The sequence below is a fragment of the Gallinula chloropus genome (genome assembly GCF_964237585.1).
Source record: "Gallinula chloropus genome assembly, chromosome: 1".
In the NCBI taxonomy this organism is placed as follows: domain Eukaryota; kingdom Metazoa; phylum Chordata; class Aves; order Gruiformes; family Rallidae; genus Gallinula; species Gallinula chloropus.
This window is the reverse complement of record NC_140085.1, coordinates 188,422,764-188,440,911: the sequence shown is the minus strand read 5'-3', so window position 1 is coordinate 188,440,911 and position 18,148 is coordinate 188,422,764. Positions and strand designations below refer to the sequence as shown.

The window sequence follows — 18,148 nt, the reverse complement described above, 5'->3', positions numbered from 1 at the left end:
GTGTCTGCTCCTGGGACACCCCAATCCTGTGTCAGACCCCCCGCCCCAGCTCTCCACTCTCCCTGTGGAGCACCCTGTCCCCTCCAGCTGCCTTGGGGAGTCCCCCAATTCTCTCCTAACTGCCCTGCCCCGCCAGCCCCAAGTGGGGTTCTAGGGGGTTCCAGGCCTCACCCACACCCCTCATCCCTTCAGGTGGGCACCCCAACCTCCATCCCTGCCTCCTGTGGGGGCCATGGCACCTGCAGCAGACAGCCCCCACCCCTCTCTTCATCCCAAGACTGAGTTGTCACCCCCCGCCGTGTCCATGGACAGGGAGAACCAGGGAGCAGGCACCCCAAAAACCATCGCTGCCTCCTCCCCCCAGGGAGGTGGTTAAGTTGAGCTCAGGGCAGGATGGGGACGGTGGCAGCTGCAGCGCCTTGGCCCTGCTCCAACATGGGGGAGGGGGGAGGGGGCGGACCCTGAGGCTTTCTACAAGGGGTTTGCCACCCTTGTCCATCCTCTTCCAAAGTGCATCTGCTACTGGAGTGGAGGAAGATGGGACAGGACATCCTGAGCCCAGACACTCTGGAAGGTTCTGCTGCTCAGGTCCTGGAGCCTTGTGACATTCCTCACCTATGAGCAGCTGAAATGGGGCCCAATGGCCATGGGCAGGGGGTCCCCTCCTGAGCCCAACGCCTGAGGCCATCGCCACCATCCTGGAGGCACCTCAGGGATCACATCTGCCAGAGCCCAACCGTTGTCATGGCTACAGCGAGGCTTGGAGTAAATCTTTTCCGCTACCCCCCAGTACTCCCCTTGCCACCCCTGCACGCCCAAACCCTCCCTGTCCTCATGCATGAGCTGTGCTGGGAGTACTGCAAGCCCCCCTGCTCCCCCCCTCCCCACAAGAATCCTCCATCACCCTCTGGGTTGCTGCAGGCTGGCACCATGTTGGGAAAACAAGGTGGATCTGAGAGACGGGAGAAACAGCCTCAAGGATCCCAGGGCTGCACCCAGCTCTGGCCTGTGACAGTGCTGGCTCCAGCACTTTATTGGTGAGAGGGGAAGGGGAAGGACATTGTCCCCTAGGAGAGGAGAGCCCTTTGTAAGAGCAGTTTCTGCTCAGCTGTAAGGTTCTTGGGAAAGCAGATGTTGAAGTAGATGAGGAGGTCGCCCTTGCGCCTGGGGTTGTGGAGCAGCGGCATCCCCTCCCCTGGCACCACCTTGCAGTACTTGGGGCTGCAAAGCAAAGGAAGGGGCTGAGGAGCCACAGGACAATCCTGGCCTGGAGCCCACAGCCACGTGTCACGGCACAGAGCCCCATGCACGCTTCTCAGGGGGTTTCTGGAGGTCACTTTGCTCCTCCAGCTTCAACTGACGGCCCGTCCTCCTCCAGCCTCACAGCCCCACGTCCCGTGCCCTGTGGGCTCTACCACCCAGCCCTCACCTCACTGCCTTTCCCACCTTTTTCCAGGTCAATCCTGAGGTCATGACACTAAGCTGGGAGGAAGTGTTGATCAGCCTTAGGGTAGGGAGGCTCTTCAGAGGGATCTGAACAGGCTGGAGTGCTGCACATGGGACAGAACAACCCCGAGCAGTGCTACAGGCTGGGGGAGACTGTCTGGAGAGCTGTCAGGCAGAGAAGGACCTGGGGGTGGTGGGTGACTGACCATGAGCCAGCAGTGTGCCCGGGTGGCCAGTCAGAAATAGGCAACCAGGCTGGGGAAGGGGCTGGAGGGCAAATCCTCTGAGGAGCGGCTGAGGGAGCTGGAGAAGAGGAGGCTGAGGCTTAAAGGGCTTTCCCAACCCTGTGACTCTGTGAGTCTGTGATTCTTCCCGAGCGCCTGTTCATCTCCTTGGCCACCGAGCTCTGCAGAAAGGCCCCATCTGGCCACCCAGCCCAGCCATCCATCTGCCCAGCAGCACTTACTCCACAATGTCGTTGATGGGGATGTTGAGCAGCCGCCCGTCCAGCGTCTTCACGTCCACCGTGCAGCCGATGAGGGCCTGCAAGGCACAGGAGTGGGACTCAGAGCTGCACCTGCAGCCCCAGAGGGAAAGCAGAGGTTTGGGCTTGGCCCCGTTGCCTCCCTTGGCTCTTTACCTTTCCCAAGGTGATGGTGCTGACATAGGTGAGGTTGTTGTTGACTCTTTGAAACCTCGGGTGGAGTTTCTCTTGGACAACAAAGGTGATGTCAGATGGGATGATGTTTGGGCCCTAAAATTAAGGGGAGAAAAACCCAAACTGAAAAGACACCTGGGGATGGTTTGCTAGAAACCAAATGGTTTTCTATCAGGACCAGGGAATTGTGCTGGGAGCCATGTGACAAAGTGCCCATGGCCTGGAGAGATGGTTGGTCCTGAGGAAACCCGGCCCAGAACTTCCCACCATGACCATTACCTGGTCTCCTTCCTTCTCAAAGGTGATGCGAGTGCCCCGCTTCCACCCCGGCTGCACCTCGATCGTCAGGATTTTCTCTCTCACGGTGCTTGTCTGACCATCTTCATTCATCACCTGGGGGAGATGAGGGGATCAGAAGAGCTGGCTCAGAGAATCACAGACTGGGTTGGCTTGGAAGGGACCTCCAATTCCCCCCCCAGTGCCTCCCTGCCACGGGCAGGGACACCCCCACCAGCACAGCGTGCCCCAGGCCCCATCCAACCTGGCCTTGAACCCTGAGACGCAGCCAGGGGCAGCCCCAGCTTCTCCAGGCACCCTGTGCCAGGGCCTCCCCCCTCCCTGGGAAGGATTTCTGCCCCCCAGCCCATCTCCAGCTGCCCTCTTGCAGCTCAAGGCCATTTCCCTGGGCCCGGCCCTCCCTGCCCTGGGCACCAGCCCCTCTCCAGCTCTCCTTGAGGGATGGGAAGGGGCTGGGAGCTCTCCCCAGAAGCAGCCTTCTCTCCTCCAGGCTCAGCCAGCCCAGCTCTCCCAGCCTGGCTCCAGAGCAGAGGGGCTCAAGCTCTCCCATCATCTCTGGGGCTCCTGGGGACTGGCTCCCACAGCTCCATGTCCTCCTTGTCCTGGGGACCCCCAAACACAGGGGCAGAATCCCCCTTTCCCAGCCCTGCTGGTCCTGCTGCTGGGGATGCAGCACAGGACAGGGGGGGCTTTCTGGGCTGCCAGCGCACAGTGACAGGTCATGGCCAGTTTCTCACCCACTGGTGCCCCCAAGTCCTGCTCCTCAGGGCTGTGACACCCTGAGGGACAGCACGGAGAGGGGGTCACAGCTGCTCTGCTCATCCAGCTGCGTTCAAGCCGGTGCAGAGGAGAGTGAGGGTGGCTCCAACTCCACAGCATGGCAGGGACAAATGGAGTCAGACTGAGCAGGAGACACTCAGGGCTGGAACCAGGAGATGGTGACAGCAGGAAGAGGGATACAGATTGCTGACAGCATGAAGGAGATGCAGCCCCAAGGGAAAATGAGTCTGTGGTTGCCCAGGAAATGCTGTGTCCCCTCTCCAAAATAAGCCCCTTGTTCCCATCAGCTTTTACATCATCCCCTCCTGCTGATTTCCCCATCTCCAGCCAGAGGAGGAGGGTACCAGCTCAGATCCTTCCAGCATCTGTGCTCAGTCTGGTTCAGATTCCTCTCTGTGGCACAGCACAGATGCGGAGTGCCGGGGTCTGCCAAGCCCCCTGAGCAGGACCAGCTCTAAAACCTCAGGTTCTGCCACCAAAACATCCTACAGCCAGAGTCCAGCCCCAAATTCCTCCCCCTGCTGAGCTCCCCACCTCCACCCACCCTACGGGAGATCTTAATCTTCTTGGTGCAGCCATGGAAAAGGTCTTCAAGGGAGAGGTAGAGATCCCGCACGATCGGGGGGTCTTGCTTCATCGCTCCTCTTCCTCGCAGCCCTCCGAAGGGCAGGATCAGCTCCGAGCCATCCTTGTCAAAGAACTCTGGGTGAGTGAGCAGAGCAGGGGGTCACCTCACTCTGACCAGAGGTCGGGGAGTCCCCTGGGGTCTCCTTATCGCGGAGCACCCCAAGGATGCCAGGCAAACAGGAACCTCTCATCTCCTTCTGCTTGTGACCACATTCCCGCTCCAGCTGAAGTGGTCTTTCCCTAGGAGTGTGTTTATTTTGAATCCCAGGACCTCCTGAGCTGGAAGGGACCCATAAGGCCCATCGAGTCCAACCCCTGGCTCCACACAGGTCAAGTCAGAGCACCCCAGGATGTGGTTGCCCCTCCTGGCTGCTTGCACATGCTGCTGGTTCAAGGGTAACTTGCTATCAACCAAGACTCCCCCAAACCCCTCTCAGCACGACTGGCCTCCAGTGCCTCATCCCCCAGCCCGGGTGTGCAGCCAGAGTCACCCCTTCCCAGGGGCAGAATGCAGCACTTGCCCCTGTTAAACTTCACAGCCACATGCTCATGTGTTAGGAGAGTGTCACCCCCACCTACCTGCAAAGGGGTTGTCTCCACCAAAGAACTCCCTGAAGACTTTGTCAGGGTTGTTGTGAAACACGTAGCCCACGCTCCAGGGGTTCTCGTCCCCAAACTCCAAGGGGATGCCACCTTTGAGACCCTCTTCTCCATACTTGTCGTAGATCCCTTTCTTCATGGCTTAGGGAACAAGGAGGAGTCAGCACTGGCCATGGTCTCCCACAGCAGGGGAAGAGCCTGAGATCCAGGCTGCGATCGGGAAGAGGCTGGAGAAGGGCTTCCATCCCTCTCCAAGTGGGATGGCAGCAGGAAGAGCTGCCAGCTGCTGGGGCTCAAGGGCTGATGCCACCTCCATAGGGTGCTAATGACAGGGGGCTTAGACCTCTGGCCGGAGCAGAGGCGTCTCACTGCCAGGCCCACCCCCCCCCCCAGACCCAGGGGCAGGGACTGTCCCCCCACTTACGGTCGCTGAGCACATCATAGGCCTCTGCCAGCTGCCTGAACCTCTCCGGTGCCCAGGGCTCCTTGCATTTGAATGGATGATTCTCTAAGGCCAGTTTCCGATAGCTATGGAGGGGAAAAGAAGGGAAAAGCCAGCCTTGCAGCCAGCCCGCCCTGGGGGGGCGGGGACGCGGGAGGGGACGCAGGGGCAGGACACCCCCAGCCCCGGCTGCTCCCTCCCTCCTTCTCCCAGGATTTGTGGCCCTGCCGCTTCTCCCAGGCCCCTCCCTCCTCCCCACCTCCCACTTCAGGGCCCTGCTGCGGAGACACACGGGGCTTCCCCCATCCCCAACACCCCGTCCCGCACCCCCCCAGCGCCGGCCGGCCTTGGGGCTCCCCTCTCCGCCAGGCCGCAGCCCCTCACGCCTTCTTGATGTCGGCGTCCGCGGCCCCCCGCTCCAGGCCCAGCACGGCGTAGTAGTTCTGCCCCATGGCGTCCCGTTGCCATGGAGCCCGGCGCTTCCGGGCCGCGCAGGGCAGCACGGCAGGGGCAGTTCTGCCCTCCCGCCCCGGGCCCCGCCTCGCCCGCGGGTTCTTTCTATTTCCTTTTAAAAACACTTTGGCTTTTTAAAATGAGTTTTCTTGGAGCTCCTGGAGAGAGTCCAGAGGAGGGACATGGAGATGATGAAAGACCTGCAGCATCTCCCCTGTGAGGAAAGGCTGAGTGAGCTGGGGCTGTTCAGCCTGGAGAGAAGCAGCCTGAGAGGGGATCTGATCAATGGGTATCAATATCTGAAGGGTGGGACACAGGGGGACATGGCCAGCCTCTTCTCATTGTCTGTGGGGACAGGACAAGGGGCGATGGCCTCAAGTTGGAGCACAGGGAGTTCCACACCAATCTGGGGAAGAGCTTCTTCCCAGTGAGGGTGAGGGAGCCCTGGGACAGGCTGCCCAGGGGGGTGTGGAGTCTCCTTCTCTGGAGATATTCCAGCCCCGTCTGGACACCGACCTGTGCGACCTGTCCTAGGGAGCTGCTTTGGCAGGGGGGTTGGACCCGATGCGCTCTGGAGGTCCCTTCCAACCCCTGCAGTTCTGTGAGTCTGTGAAAATATATTTCCCACATGGTGTTACTAAAGCAGTTGCTTTATTTCAGGCCATTCTGCCATAAGGTCACCCCCACATCCAATATATTTTATTAGTTTGCACACACCCCCCACGCCCCATGCCAGCAGTGAGAAGATGTGTGGCAGCACAAGACCCTCCCTGACACCTCAGAGCCCCTCTCTCCAAATTTAAAAAAAATAAAATCCAAAGTTGTCCCACAGTAAGAAACATCCCCAAAAACAGCTGTACAGAGCCCACTCATCCCAACAGCCTCAGAAGATTCCACAGGCCTCAGAAGCTTCTACACATGCACCTCAAACATACCACCCCAGAAAATAAGCTTGGAAGAGTTACTTTGGTGCAACTCCACACTGATCCAGGCAACTAAAGGTCAGAAAGTTGGTATCTCCTCACTATGCCATCTCTGCAGCACGTGTAAATTTGCTTCTCCCAAGCAGCTACCTGAAAAAGAGGGAGGGGAAAGTGAGTGGGATTTAAGGAGAGTTGCTGCTCAAGTGACAGCTAACAGCCTGTTTCTGGCATTGATTCCCTCAAACAGAGGTTCTTCTGTTAAATGCAAAAAGGGGCTGAGACACCAAGGACTTGTGTGGGTCAGATCTCAGCCTCCACAGCAGTGGTACTTAGAAGGGGGAAAACCGGCTGGCAGAGCTGGAGTGGGTTGGGGAGACCTTCTCAGCACCTACAGCTACCTGACAGGAGGCTGCAGAGAGGTGGGCGATGGTCTCTTCAGCCAGGGGACAAGGGGAAATGGGCTCAAGCTGCACCAGGGCAGGGTCAGCTCAGATGGGAGGGAAATGTTCTTCCCTGGCAGAGTTGTGGGGCTGTGGAACAGGCTGCCCAGGGAGGGGGCTGAGTCCCCACCCCTGGCTGTGTTTAACAGATGGGGAGATGAGGTACTGAGAGATCTGGGTCAGCACAGGACAGGACTCCCTGAGCTTAAAGGACTTTTCCAACCTGGTGATTCTGTGGGTTAAAACCAAAAGCACATTTCCACTGGCACCACCAAGCTGAGAGCTGAGGGAACCCGTGTCACACTCCCAAGGGCAGCGGAGTGTCTGGAAACACAGGAGCCAGAGGCCTGCTTTTGGGTCCCGAGTCACCAGGGGGGCAAGAGAAGAGGCAGCAGTGCCCAGCCAGCTGTTGCTTCTACCCCCAAGGATCCTCCAAGCAATTAATTCACAGTTCAGTTAATTCTGCCAGAGCTGCTCCAACAACCAAGCTACTCTGCTGCTTTGGTATCGCTCCTGCATGATGCAGATAAAAGGCCAGAGGGTTTGTTTATGCCAAATATTTAGATTATTTGGGGGAGGGGGGGAAACCAGCTTAAAAGGCAACTGTGTGAAGGAACCTGAGGTGCAGGCTGCCAAGTCCTGAGATAAGGGCAGCTGCCTGCTACCTGGCATCAAGCTTCCCTACACCCCTTACCTGGGGTGATAAGACAGCATCCCTCACCTTGTACACAGGGTCACAGTCCGCTTCTGTGAGATCCAGGATGTAATCGAGGTCTTGCTGAATGATGAAGCAGGTTCCATCGCCTGGCCAGAGGAAGGAAAACAGGGCGATTAGTGAAGTGAGCCACGCTCTTAATTACAGACAGCTCCAGTGGGCCCAGTGAAAAGGCCTGGGCACAGAATCCTGAGGTTGGAAAAGACCTTTAAGCTCATCAAGTCCAACGCAGTCCCCTTCCTGGGCAGCCTGTTCCACAGCCCCACAACTCTGCCAGGAAAGAACTTTTCCCTCCCATCTGAGCTGACCCTGCCCTGGCGCAGCTTGAGCCCATTTCACTTTGTTCCATCTCCTGTCCCCCGGCTGAAGAGACCATCGCCCACCTCTCTGCACCCTCCTGGCAGGTCAGTGGAGGTGCTGAGAAGGTCTCCCCTCAGCCTCCTCTTCTCCAGACTCAACACCCCCAGCTCCCTCAGCCGCTCCTCAGAGGATTTGCCCTCCAGCCCCTTCCACAGCCTGGCTGCCCTTCTCTGGACTCGCTCCAGGACCTCCATGTCCTTCTTATGGTGAAGAGCCCAGAACTGGACTCAGCACTGGAGGAGCAGCCTCACCAATGCCCAGTACAGGGTCACTGATCACAGGGTACAGAGGGAAACATGCTGTGAAGATGTCAGAGAGATGAGAAAAGGCTCTAGCAGCCGAGAGGCGCCCTCAGACCCTATTCTGGAGGAACACAGGGAAGGTGAGGAACGGAACTCACGATGCCAACAGCAGCCACGTAACACAGCTACATCCCCTCACTCATTGCCAGGGACACACTGCCCACACAGACTGTGCTTATATGTAAAAGGGTAACGAAGAGCACAAAGCTCCTCAATTTGCTTCTACAATTTCTACTGGAAGAGGGGAACACTTGAGGTACCTTGGCTGGCGATAAATCCGTCTCGGTATGGGAGCAGCGAAAGCTCCTGATCTATGGATCACCTGGATTGGAGCACTAGAAGGAGGAGAAGAAACAAGGAAGGTGGTTACAGGCTGTAGTCAGGAGCCCACCCCAATGCGTGAATACGAGCTCAGGGTTAGAAGATAACAGGAGGAACATCTGCAGGACGTGGGGGTGTGATCAGTGATCACCCAGGAGTGTCTGGGAACTGAGCCCAGGGAACACCACTTGTGACCGGCCACCAACTGGATTTAACTCCATTCACCACAACTCTTTGGGCCCGGGGATCCAGCTCTTTTTCTTACCCAGTGAAGCGTAAGCCCACCCAAGCCCTGAGTAGCCAGGTTCTCCAGGAGAATGCCCTAACAAACAGCATCAATGGCTTTACTGAAGTCCAGGTAGACAACATCCACACCTTTCCCTCTTGAACAGGCTGCCCAGAGAGGTGGTGGGTGCCCCGTCCCTGGGGGTGTTCAAGGCCAGGATGGTCTGGGGCCTTGGGCAACCTTGTGTAGATCCAGGCCTGGAGGTTGGTGGCCCTGCCTGTGGCGAGGGGGTGGGAACTCTATGATCCTTGGGGTCCCTTCCAACCCAGACCAGTCTATGATTATATGATCCTTTTACTGAGCAGGTCGCCTTCCAGTAGGAGATCATGTTGGTTGTTCAATAACTCACAGCTCCTGGCACACACTCACTTAATATTTCTCACATCCAGCTGATAGATGTTCCCATCCTGAGTCCCTGCTAGGATGTAGGTACTAGAGAGGAACGTGCAGCAGTTGAACGCATCGGATCCGATGAAGAGGAACACCTGAGGACACAGGAACAAATGCAAGGGTCAGACACTGACAGATGAGGCCACGGGACACCCAGAAGTTCCAGGAGCCACAGCACAAACTGGCAAACCCAGAGCCAGGTGAGTAACCCCTCAGCCCTGCTCCAAGATGGGCAGGAGAACAGGTCTCCAGAATCAGTCTCGCCAAGTCAGCAGACACGGCGCAGTCAGGAAATGCTCCTGGATCCTGGGGTTGGACTCGATGATCCTGTGTCCCTGGACTGGGCACTAGTGAGGCTGCACCTCGAGTGCTGGGTCCAGTTCTGGGCTCCTCACCGTAAGAAGGACGTCGAGGTCCTGAAATGTGTCCAGAGAAGGGCAACCAGGCTGGGGAAGGGGCTGGAGGGCAACGCACAGGATCACAGAATGGTCTGGGTTGGAAGGGACCCCAAGTTCCCACCCCCCTGCCACAGGCAAATTCAGGGTTCAACTCCCAAGATCAAAAATTCATTTAATATAAAGGCCTCTCATCAAGGACGTATCAGATATTAAACTGATAAGAAGAGACACTACACTCTTAGCCAAAAGGCCGAGATTTGATCCTGCGTGGAGTGGCTGAGGGAGCTGGGGGTGTTCAGCTTGGAGGAGGCTGAGGGGAGACCTCCTCACGTCATGATCCGTCGCGTCACCGTGTTGAACTCCATCCCACTGGCCTCTCCCCATCGATCCAAGCTGCCCAGGTCCCTCTGGAGGGCATTCCCACCCTCTGCCAGATCCACACTTCCCCCTAACTTGGTGTCATCTGCAAACTTACTGAAGGAGCACACAATTCCCTCCTCCAAATCATCAATGAAGATATTAAAGAGGGTGGGTTGGAGGACCAACCCCTGAGGAACACCACTTGTGACTCCATTCACCACCATCTTCCCTCTCCAAAAGGAGAGCAATGGACTGCTGACCACCTGAGGTTCCCTTCACACCGTGGTTAAAACACCAGGCAGAACCAAGAGCAGCTTTCCACTCTGGATGCAGGAGGCAGCCTGTGGTTCCTGCACTCACAATGACATCTACTGGCCAGTGTTTAAAGAGCCTTTCATTTAACCCAGTACCTGGGTTAAATTCCAGAGCCAATTCTTAATCCTTAACCTCCCCGCTCTCAAATAAATCTGGCACAGTAGGAAGTACTTTGTGGTACTGGGGTTTCATTTAGAGCGTATCTGGGGAGCACACAAGCCCAAAGGCAGGTGGATCAGCTCCCCACCACCACCTGGCCTGGCTCTGTCCCGTTGTGTGGCCTGGGGGGGACCTCACCAGGGGAAAGGAACAGGATTAACACTAACCACCTCACTGATCTGGGTTGTTTTGAACCTGGTTTCATTCCTCTGCCCAGTGCTCTGCACAGCCACACAACCCACAGCTTCCAACCCAAGGAAACAGAAGCCAAAGGCCTGATGCCTCTGAGCGGATTTTCTAGCACCTTCCCCAGGGAAACACCTCTGAGAGTCCCCTTACCGGCTGCCTGCTCTGCAGTCCCACTCCTTGAAGCTTCTTATCTTCTCGAGCCAGCAGCAGGACTTTCCCTTCTGTCCCAACCTCACGGTCACCTGACAAAGACATCAGTTCACTCCAGCGGGGGATGGAATGAGCCTTGGTGATACCCAAACCTGACAGCTGAACCCGTAATGGTGTTAACTCTGTACCCTGAGTCTCACAGTTTTGGGTGGCTGGGTTCCCATGGAGAAGGGGGGCTGCAAAAAAGCAGCCAGAAGCTCTCTGCAGGCCCCACAGAGCAAACACCAGATGGCTCAAGGCCGGAGTCGTTGCTGACCAAGGCTGAGCCCATCAGCGATGGTCACAGCACCTCTGGGAACCACAGTGAGGAGAAACAAACCCTCAAGCAGCTGCTTTGTGCCCCCAGAGAAGGGAGTGAAGATGTGAGGAGCTGTGCAGCTACCAAGGGCAGGGAAGGGTGGAGGAGGCACCCCAGGTGCCGGAGAGAAAGATGCCCCTGCAGCCCCTGGAGAAACCCATGGTGGAGTGGGTGTCCCCCCACAGCCCATGGATGATGACAGGGAGCAGAGATCCCATCTACAGCCCATGGACGATCCCGTGCTGGAGCAGGTGGGAACACCTGAAGGGCGCTGTGACCCCGTAGGAATCCCAGGTGTGAGCAAGCTCCTGGCAGTGAAACCTGGAGCCTGTGGACAGACAGACCCACACCGAAGCAGGTCTGCTGGGCAGGGGGGAGGGAAGCTTGTGACCCTGTAGGGGACCAGGCTGGAGCAGTCTGGGCCTGAAGGTCGGCTCCCCATGGAAGGACCCACGCTGAGGCACTTGGTGAGGAGCTCAAGCCCCACAGGAAAGGATTCATGTTGGGAGAAGTTCCTGGAGGACTGTCTGCTGTGGGTGGGACCCCACAGTGCAGCAGGGGGAGGGGGTGAGGAATGCCCCCATCCCTCCCTCCCCAGCTAAGAAGGAAGGAAAACAGCTCGTGAGAAACTGACCCAAATCCCCATTCCCCCAGTCCCTGACCCTCCCCGTGCCACAATCTGGGGAAGAAGGGAGCGAAATCCTGGCTAAAGCTCAGTCTGCTGACAAGGGAGGGGTGGGGGGAGGGGCTTTAAGATCTGGCCACACTTCTCATCACCCGACTCTGGTGTCACTGGGGGTGCAGGGCAGTGCCATCAACCAGAGTCTCTCTCCTTTATTCCCTGTTGAGTCTGTTCTGCCCGTGACGCTGATTGTGGAATGATCTCTCCCTGCCCTTATCTCCACTCCTGAGCCCCTCAATATCTATTTTCCCCCTGTCCAGCTGAGAAGGGCACTGACAGAGCAGCTTTGGTGGATGTCTGGCCTCCAGCCAGAGCCACACCACCACAAGGAAAGAGCCATGTGTCTCCAGTTCACTCCACATAAAGCTTTTCCTTTATAATACTCAAATTCCCTGGCTGTGTAACAGTAACTGAGACACCCCAGGAGCAATTAGAGAGACTCAATCGGTCTTAACCTGCTTGATAACGCTCAACTCCTCCACAGGACCAGAGTGCTCTGGTCTGGTCACCCAGGGTCCCTTCCCCAGATAGGAGGGGCACAGAAGCAAGCCCCACACTCAGCATTATTGGTGACAAACCTAAGCAGTTTGGGCTAGGAGAAGAAATACGAATTTTTAAGAGCAAGATCCTTACTAGGAGCTTTTTCAGGTGAGCCCAGGTTGAGGGAGCTGTCAGCAGCACCCACAGCGATGCCGTTGACAGGAGAGCCACAGTCAGCGATGACACCCAGGCAGGAGGATTTCCCGCAGTCCCAGAGAAGCACGGTGCCATCCCTAGAGCAGGAGAGGACATTTCTTCCCCGATCCACAATGGCAGTGTCCAAAATACCTGTGTCAAGGCAAAGGCCACAGTCAGACAGACAGCATGGAAGACAGACAGACGCCGCAGCTCATTGCCCAAGGTGAACTGCGCTACAAGCCCCAAAGTGCTGATCCCAGACTGCCACCGGTCACACACAGCCAAACTGGCTGAGCTGGAACAAGTCTGGAACGAGGTGTACGGGGAAGGCAACAGCCCCCAGCAAAGCAAAGCATATGGAGCAGGAGCCATCACCTGGCACAAAGGCAGATTATCACCAGTATCGTGGAAGAACTTTTCATGGTCAGGGTGCCGGAGCCCTGGGACAGGCTGCTCGGGGGGTGTGGAGTCTCCTTCTCTGGAGATATTCCAGCCCCAGCTGGACACCGACCTGTGTGACCTGTCCTAGGGAGCTGCTTTGGCAGGGGGGTTGGACCCAATGGGCTCTGGAGGTGCCTTCCAACCCCTATGCTTCTGTGACTTCATGAATCACCAGTAAAATAATTGGCAACACCTTGCCTCAGACTGAGCTGATACCACAGCTGAGTTTCCAGCTCCAAAATCAGCCTCTAACTTGGACAGAAGTCCAAGCCCAGCCCAACTCTGGATCATGCTAAGGCTTGTGTGGGGCAAGAAGCATCCACATCATCCAGCTACAGCAACATCAGAAGCACAGTTCATTCCAGTTGCTAACATCCCCAAAAGAGTTAACCATGGGGATGTTGAGTCTGGATCTGAAAAATGATGGTTAGAGGATTTAATTGATGCTTTGCAAATCATCTGAGGAGCAGCTGAGGGAGCTGGGGGTGTTGAGCCTGGGGAACAGGAGGCTGAGGGGAGACCTTCTCAGTGCCTCCACTGACCTGCCAGGAGGGTGCAGAGAGGTGGGTGATGGTCTCTTCAGCCAGGGGACAGGAGATGGGACAAAGAGAAATTGGCTCAAGCTGCACCAGGGCAGGGTCAGCTCAGATGGGAGGGAAAAGTTCTTCCCTGGAAGAGTTGTGGGGCTGTGGAACAGGCTGCCCAGGGAGGGGGCTGAGTCCCCACCCCTGGGGGTGTTTTAAAAAAAGGGTAGATGAGGTACTTAGGGTTATGGTTGTGCTTAGGATGGGAATGGTTGGACTTGATGATCTTAAGGTCTTTTCCAGCCTTGTGATTCTATCAAGCTCCCAGAACTCAAATAGAAATATCTGTAGTGACTGCACTAGATGAAACTCTTCCTGTCATCGCCCTGTAGAGAGTGGCCTTCAGCCTCACCCTAGAGCTGTTTATCCCAGAATCTCCTGACTTGGAAGGGACCCATATGGATCACCGAGTCCAACTCCTGGCTCCACACAGCTCCAGCCAGGTTTATCCTCAGAACCGGCACATCTTTTAAACGCATTTCAGATTTCTGAGGGGGCAGAAGCCAAAGCCCACAGCCCTGGCCACGTGCCACTCAAAATCTACCTCTGGCTGGGGTTCTGTAGCCAAGTCCCAGCTTTTATTGACCCTTGGTTTGCCCTGCAGCCAGGGCATCTTCACATGGTGACATCCTGAGACTTGGAGGAGTCAAAATATTTCCCCAAAACCCAAAGGAGAAAAAGGAAAAAGGGGTTGTGTTATCTTGCCTCACAAGGGAGGCTTCTCCCCTCCTGGGCAGCCTGTTCCAGTAGGCTGGTGACTGACCGTTACCCCTCAGGCACAAAACAGTTATACACATGGCAGATGAAGCAGTATTTAAAGCCTGAGCACTCTGTACCTCCTTTGTGACCTTTAAATGTTACTACGCAGCTGGCATCTTCTGCTGACCAGATCTTTAGCTGGGCATCCATTCCTCCACTCAGAACCACCAGGCCCGATGGAAAAAACCTGCAACAATTCACATCATACACATGGCCTTCCAACAGTCTCTGGAAAACAAAGAACTACGTGCTAGTTCCATTGTTATCACCCTTACACAGAGCGACTCTTGAGCTGTGACACTGGAGAAGAGGGGATTGTCCCTCTCTGCTCTGCCCTCGGGAGGCCCCAGCTGGAGTCCTGTGTCCAGAGCTGGGGCCCCAACACAAGAAAGATGTGGGACTGTTGGAGAGGGGTCAGAGGAGCCATGGAGATGATCAGAGGGCTGGAGCACCTCCCCTACGGAGAGAGACTTAAGGAGCTGGGGGCACCTCACTGCAGCCTTCCCTTCCCTAAAGGAAGCAGATAAACAGGAGGGGAAATGGCTTATTAAAAGGGTAATTAATGGCAGGACAAGGGGGGTGGATTAAAGCTAACAGAGGGGAGGTTTAAATTAGATATTAGGGGGAAGTTCTTTCCAGAAAGAGTGGTGAGGGGCTGGAACGGGCTGCCCAGAGAGGGGGTGGGTGCCCTGTACCTGGGGGTGTTCAAGGCCAGGTTGGATGGGGCCCTGGGCACCCTTGTGTAGCTCCAGGCCTGGAGGTTGGTGGCCCTGCCTGTGGCAGGGCGGTTGGAACTCTGTGATCCTTGGGGTCCCTTCCAACCCAGATCAGTCTGGGATTCTAAAACTTGGTGTTCACACGTGGGCAGTGGATTAAGCTCAAATCCTCTGGGTCTGGGTTCTTGCAAGGGAACTCATCTCAATTTGAGGCAGGCACAGAGCTGGCAGGTCCACTTTGTGCCTCCCTCCACTGCTGGAGTCGCTAATTACACAGCAAAGGATGCTACATTTGGTTCTAAGAACGGGTGAAATGTCTTTATCCATTGCTAAACAAGCAGCTGACAGGTCAAGCTGCACAAGAACCACAGTAACCGGTGTTTCTAGCCACGACCCAGTTAATTCATCACAGGCAGGAGTCTTTTTCCTCACCTCTTCTCTACTGCAGAAGCCAATTCAGGGCTTGCAGCACACAGGTTAGGAGCTGTCATTCCTAACCACCCTTTCTCGTTTTCAACCTGGGATTTCCCTCTGGATTGCCAGCCATCATTTCCCTTGGGAGCAGTCAGGCTTTCCAAGAGATTGAACTTCAAACCTCCCAGGTGGATAATTTCAATTAGCTCTGCAACCAAAAGTCAGGTTCCCACCTTCCCTAGGCCACAGTGTATGGGTAGCCTGACTGAATTCATGGTCAAAGGACTTTGTTAAGGTCACAGCCAACACACAACATCAAAGCTAGATGCTCTTACTCTTATTTCTCCATTTGCAGCCTGCCAGATTTTCATGGTCCCATCTGTGCTGGTTGACACGCCGAGCCCACCGCCGCTGGAAATATCAAGACAGGTAACCTGCAGGAGGGTGGAAACACCAAACATTAGCTTTGTGTCACCTCCTACATAGGGTTTTCTGCTCCAGAGCCTAATTCCTTGCTGGGGGAGACCTGCTAAGCACATCCCCGGGTGCTACTGTCACCCCCAGACATACACTGCTGGGGGGATTTAAAGCACCGCGCAGAGTTTCCATCACCACGGCTTCACAGTTCCAGCCCGGTAACGCTCTTCTAACACTTAACACCCTTACACAAGGACAAGAATCATCGAATCACAGACTGGTCTGGGTTGGAAGGGACCCCAAGAAACTTCCAACTTGAAGCCATCACCCCCTGTCCTGTCCCCACAGACACTGAGAAGAGGCTGGCCATGTCCCCCTGTGTCCCACCCTTCAGATATTGATAACCATTGATCAGATCCCCTCTCAGGCTGCTTCTCTCCAGGCTGAACAGCCCCAGCTCACTCAGCCTTTCCTCACAGGGGAGATGCTCCAGGCCTTTCATCATCTCCATGTCCCTCCTCTGGACTCTCTCCAGGAGATCCCTGTCCCTTTTATACCAGGGAGCCCAGAACTGAACACAACACTCCAAGTGTGACCTGACCGGGGCAGAGCAGAGGGGGATGATCCCCTCCTTTGACCTGCTGGCCACGCTCCTCTTCATGCACCCCAGGATCCCATTGGCCTCCTTGGGCACACTGCTGGCTCATGGCCACCCTGTCACCCACCAGGACCTCCAAGTCCTTCTCTGAAGAGCTCCTCTCCAGCAGCTCACCCCCAGCCTGTACAATTCTTTCCCAAGTGCAAGACTCTCCACTTGCTTTTATCAAACCTCACCTGGTTTCTCCCTGCCCAGCTCTCCAGCTTTCCCAATCACAAGCAACTTCCCCAAGTTTCTCTGATCCTATAACATTTAATGACCCAGTTCAAATATGAAGTCACACTGCTGGTCAACCCTCAGACCAAGCATGCAACACGCCTGAGACACGCTGCGAAAGCTCGGGGTCAGTCCCATGTGTTTCCCCCCCACCTCATTTCACAAGGTTACTTACACTTTTCTGATGAATCCTGGAAAAAGTTGTGTAAGGAGCCAGAAACTTTGTGGATGCATTTTCATGTGGACAAGAAATGAGAATGCTTTTCTAGAGGAGGGAAGAAAAGGGAAGAAGAAGAGTTAGAAGGGCCGTCAGGCTGTCGAGGTGGAACTGTGGTTTGGACCTGGCTGTGGTCTCTCAAGAGCCTGAGGAGGGATGAAGCAGAGTGTTGGGCTTGCTTCGTTCTACTGCTGCAAGACACAAAGCCTGGGGTGGGAAGTGATGGCCATTATGGCCACAGGAGTTGGCTGGGCCTGTGTAGAGCCAGGAGTTGAACTCTATGATCCATGTGGGTCCCTTCTAAGTCAGGAGATGCTAAGATTATGGGACACACGACCCCAGCATGATCACAAAATCCCAGGGGTTGGAAGGAACCTCAGGAGATCATCAGGTCCAACCCCCTGCCAAAGCAGCTCCCTAGGACAGGGCGCACAGGTCGGCATCCAGACAGGGCTGGAATATCTCCAGGGAAGGAGACTCCACACCCCCCTGGGCAGCCTGTCCCAGGGCTCCCTCACCCTCACCAGGAAAAGTTCTTCCATGAGAAGATACTGGTGATCTCCTGCTCCATATACTTTGTTTTGCTGGGAGCTGTTGCCTTCCCTGTACACCTCGTTCCAGACCTGTTCCACCTCACCAGTTTGGCTGTGTGTGACCAGTGGCAGTCTGGGAACAGCAGCTTGGGGCTTGTAGTTGAGTTCACCTTGGGAACTCAAGATGGGTCTTGAATACCTCCAGAGAGGGAGACTCATGAGCGGATGCTACGGACCAGCTCCAGGACCCAGCACAGGCGAGGTGCCAAGGACAGCTGGATAATCCATGCAGGGAACTGGGAAACAGTTTTAGGCTCTTATTTTGGCTGGTATAACAGTACCACCCCTTCACACACAGAAGGCAGTTACCGATCCCCCAGCCCACCCCAGCACCTCGGTGACTTCCCCAACCACGAAGCCCTCGGAAGCAGCGATGTCAGGGACGCCCTCAGTGCTGAGCCCACGGCGGGTCAAGCTGCCGTACAGGGTGGGCTTCCCTGTGGGGAGAACAGCCATCAGCTCAGCCACCTCTCAACCCCACCCCCTCCCCAGCTTATCTTCCCCTCAGCCCGCCCCAAACCACAGGGCACCCCTCCCAACCACCCTCAACCCTCCCTGAGACACAGGAAACACTCCCAACCGCCCTCACTCCTTACACAGCCCCCCAACTGCCCTCACCTCTCCTAACCCACAGCACCCCTCCACCCCCTTAAGCCCCAGACTTGAGGTATTTAAAAGGGGTGTAGATGAAGAGCTTAAGGACATGATCTAGAGGTGGACCAGGCCCTGATTGGACTCGGTGAACTCAAGGGTCTCTTCTAACCCAGGGGATTCTAGGATCCTGTAAATGCTATTAGTTTCAAC

The 18,148-nt window shown here is 56.0% G+C and overlaps 1 protein-coding gene and 1 pseudogene across 2 annotated transcripts; both read right to left on the bottom strand.

Annotated features, from left to right (window-relative positions):
- Window positions 1–1,067: 1,067 nt before the first annotated feature.
- On the bottom strand, window positions 1,068–5,302 carry LOC311197259 (dnaJ homolog subfamily B member 13-like; the record flags this gene model as incomplete). Its single annotated transcript, XM_084270989.1, has 8 exons — window positions 1,068–1,221; window positions 1,913–1,989; window positions 2,087–2,200; window positions 2,384–2,497; window positions 3,726–3,883; window positions 4,388–4,549; window positions 4,833–4,936; window positions 5,235–5,302. The coding sequence occupies 8 exons, from the start codon at window positions 5,300–5,302 to the stop codon at window positions 1,068–1,070; spliced, it is 951 nt and encodes a 316-aa protein (XP_084127115.1).
- Window positions 5,303–5,935: 633 nt separating this feature from the next.
- On the bottom strand, window positions 5,936–15,614 carry LOC311202552 (proteasomal ATPase-associated factor 1-like; annotated as a pseudogene). Its single transcript has 8 exons — window positions 15,579–15,614; window positions 14,191–14,341; window positions 12,285–12,479; window positions 10,612–10,703; window positions 9,020–9,135; window positions 8,304–8,378; window positions 7,388–7,470; window positions 5,936–6,376 (listed from the first exon to the last, which is right to left on the bottom strand). The product of its transcript is annotated as a proteasomal ATPase-associated factor 1-like (transcript).
- Between the last annotated feature and the right edge of the window lie 2,534 nt (window positions 15,615–18,148).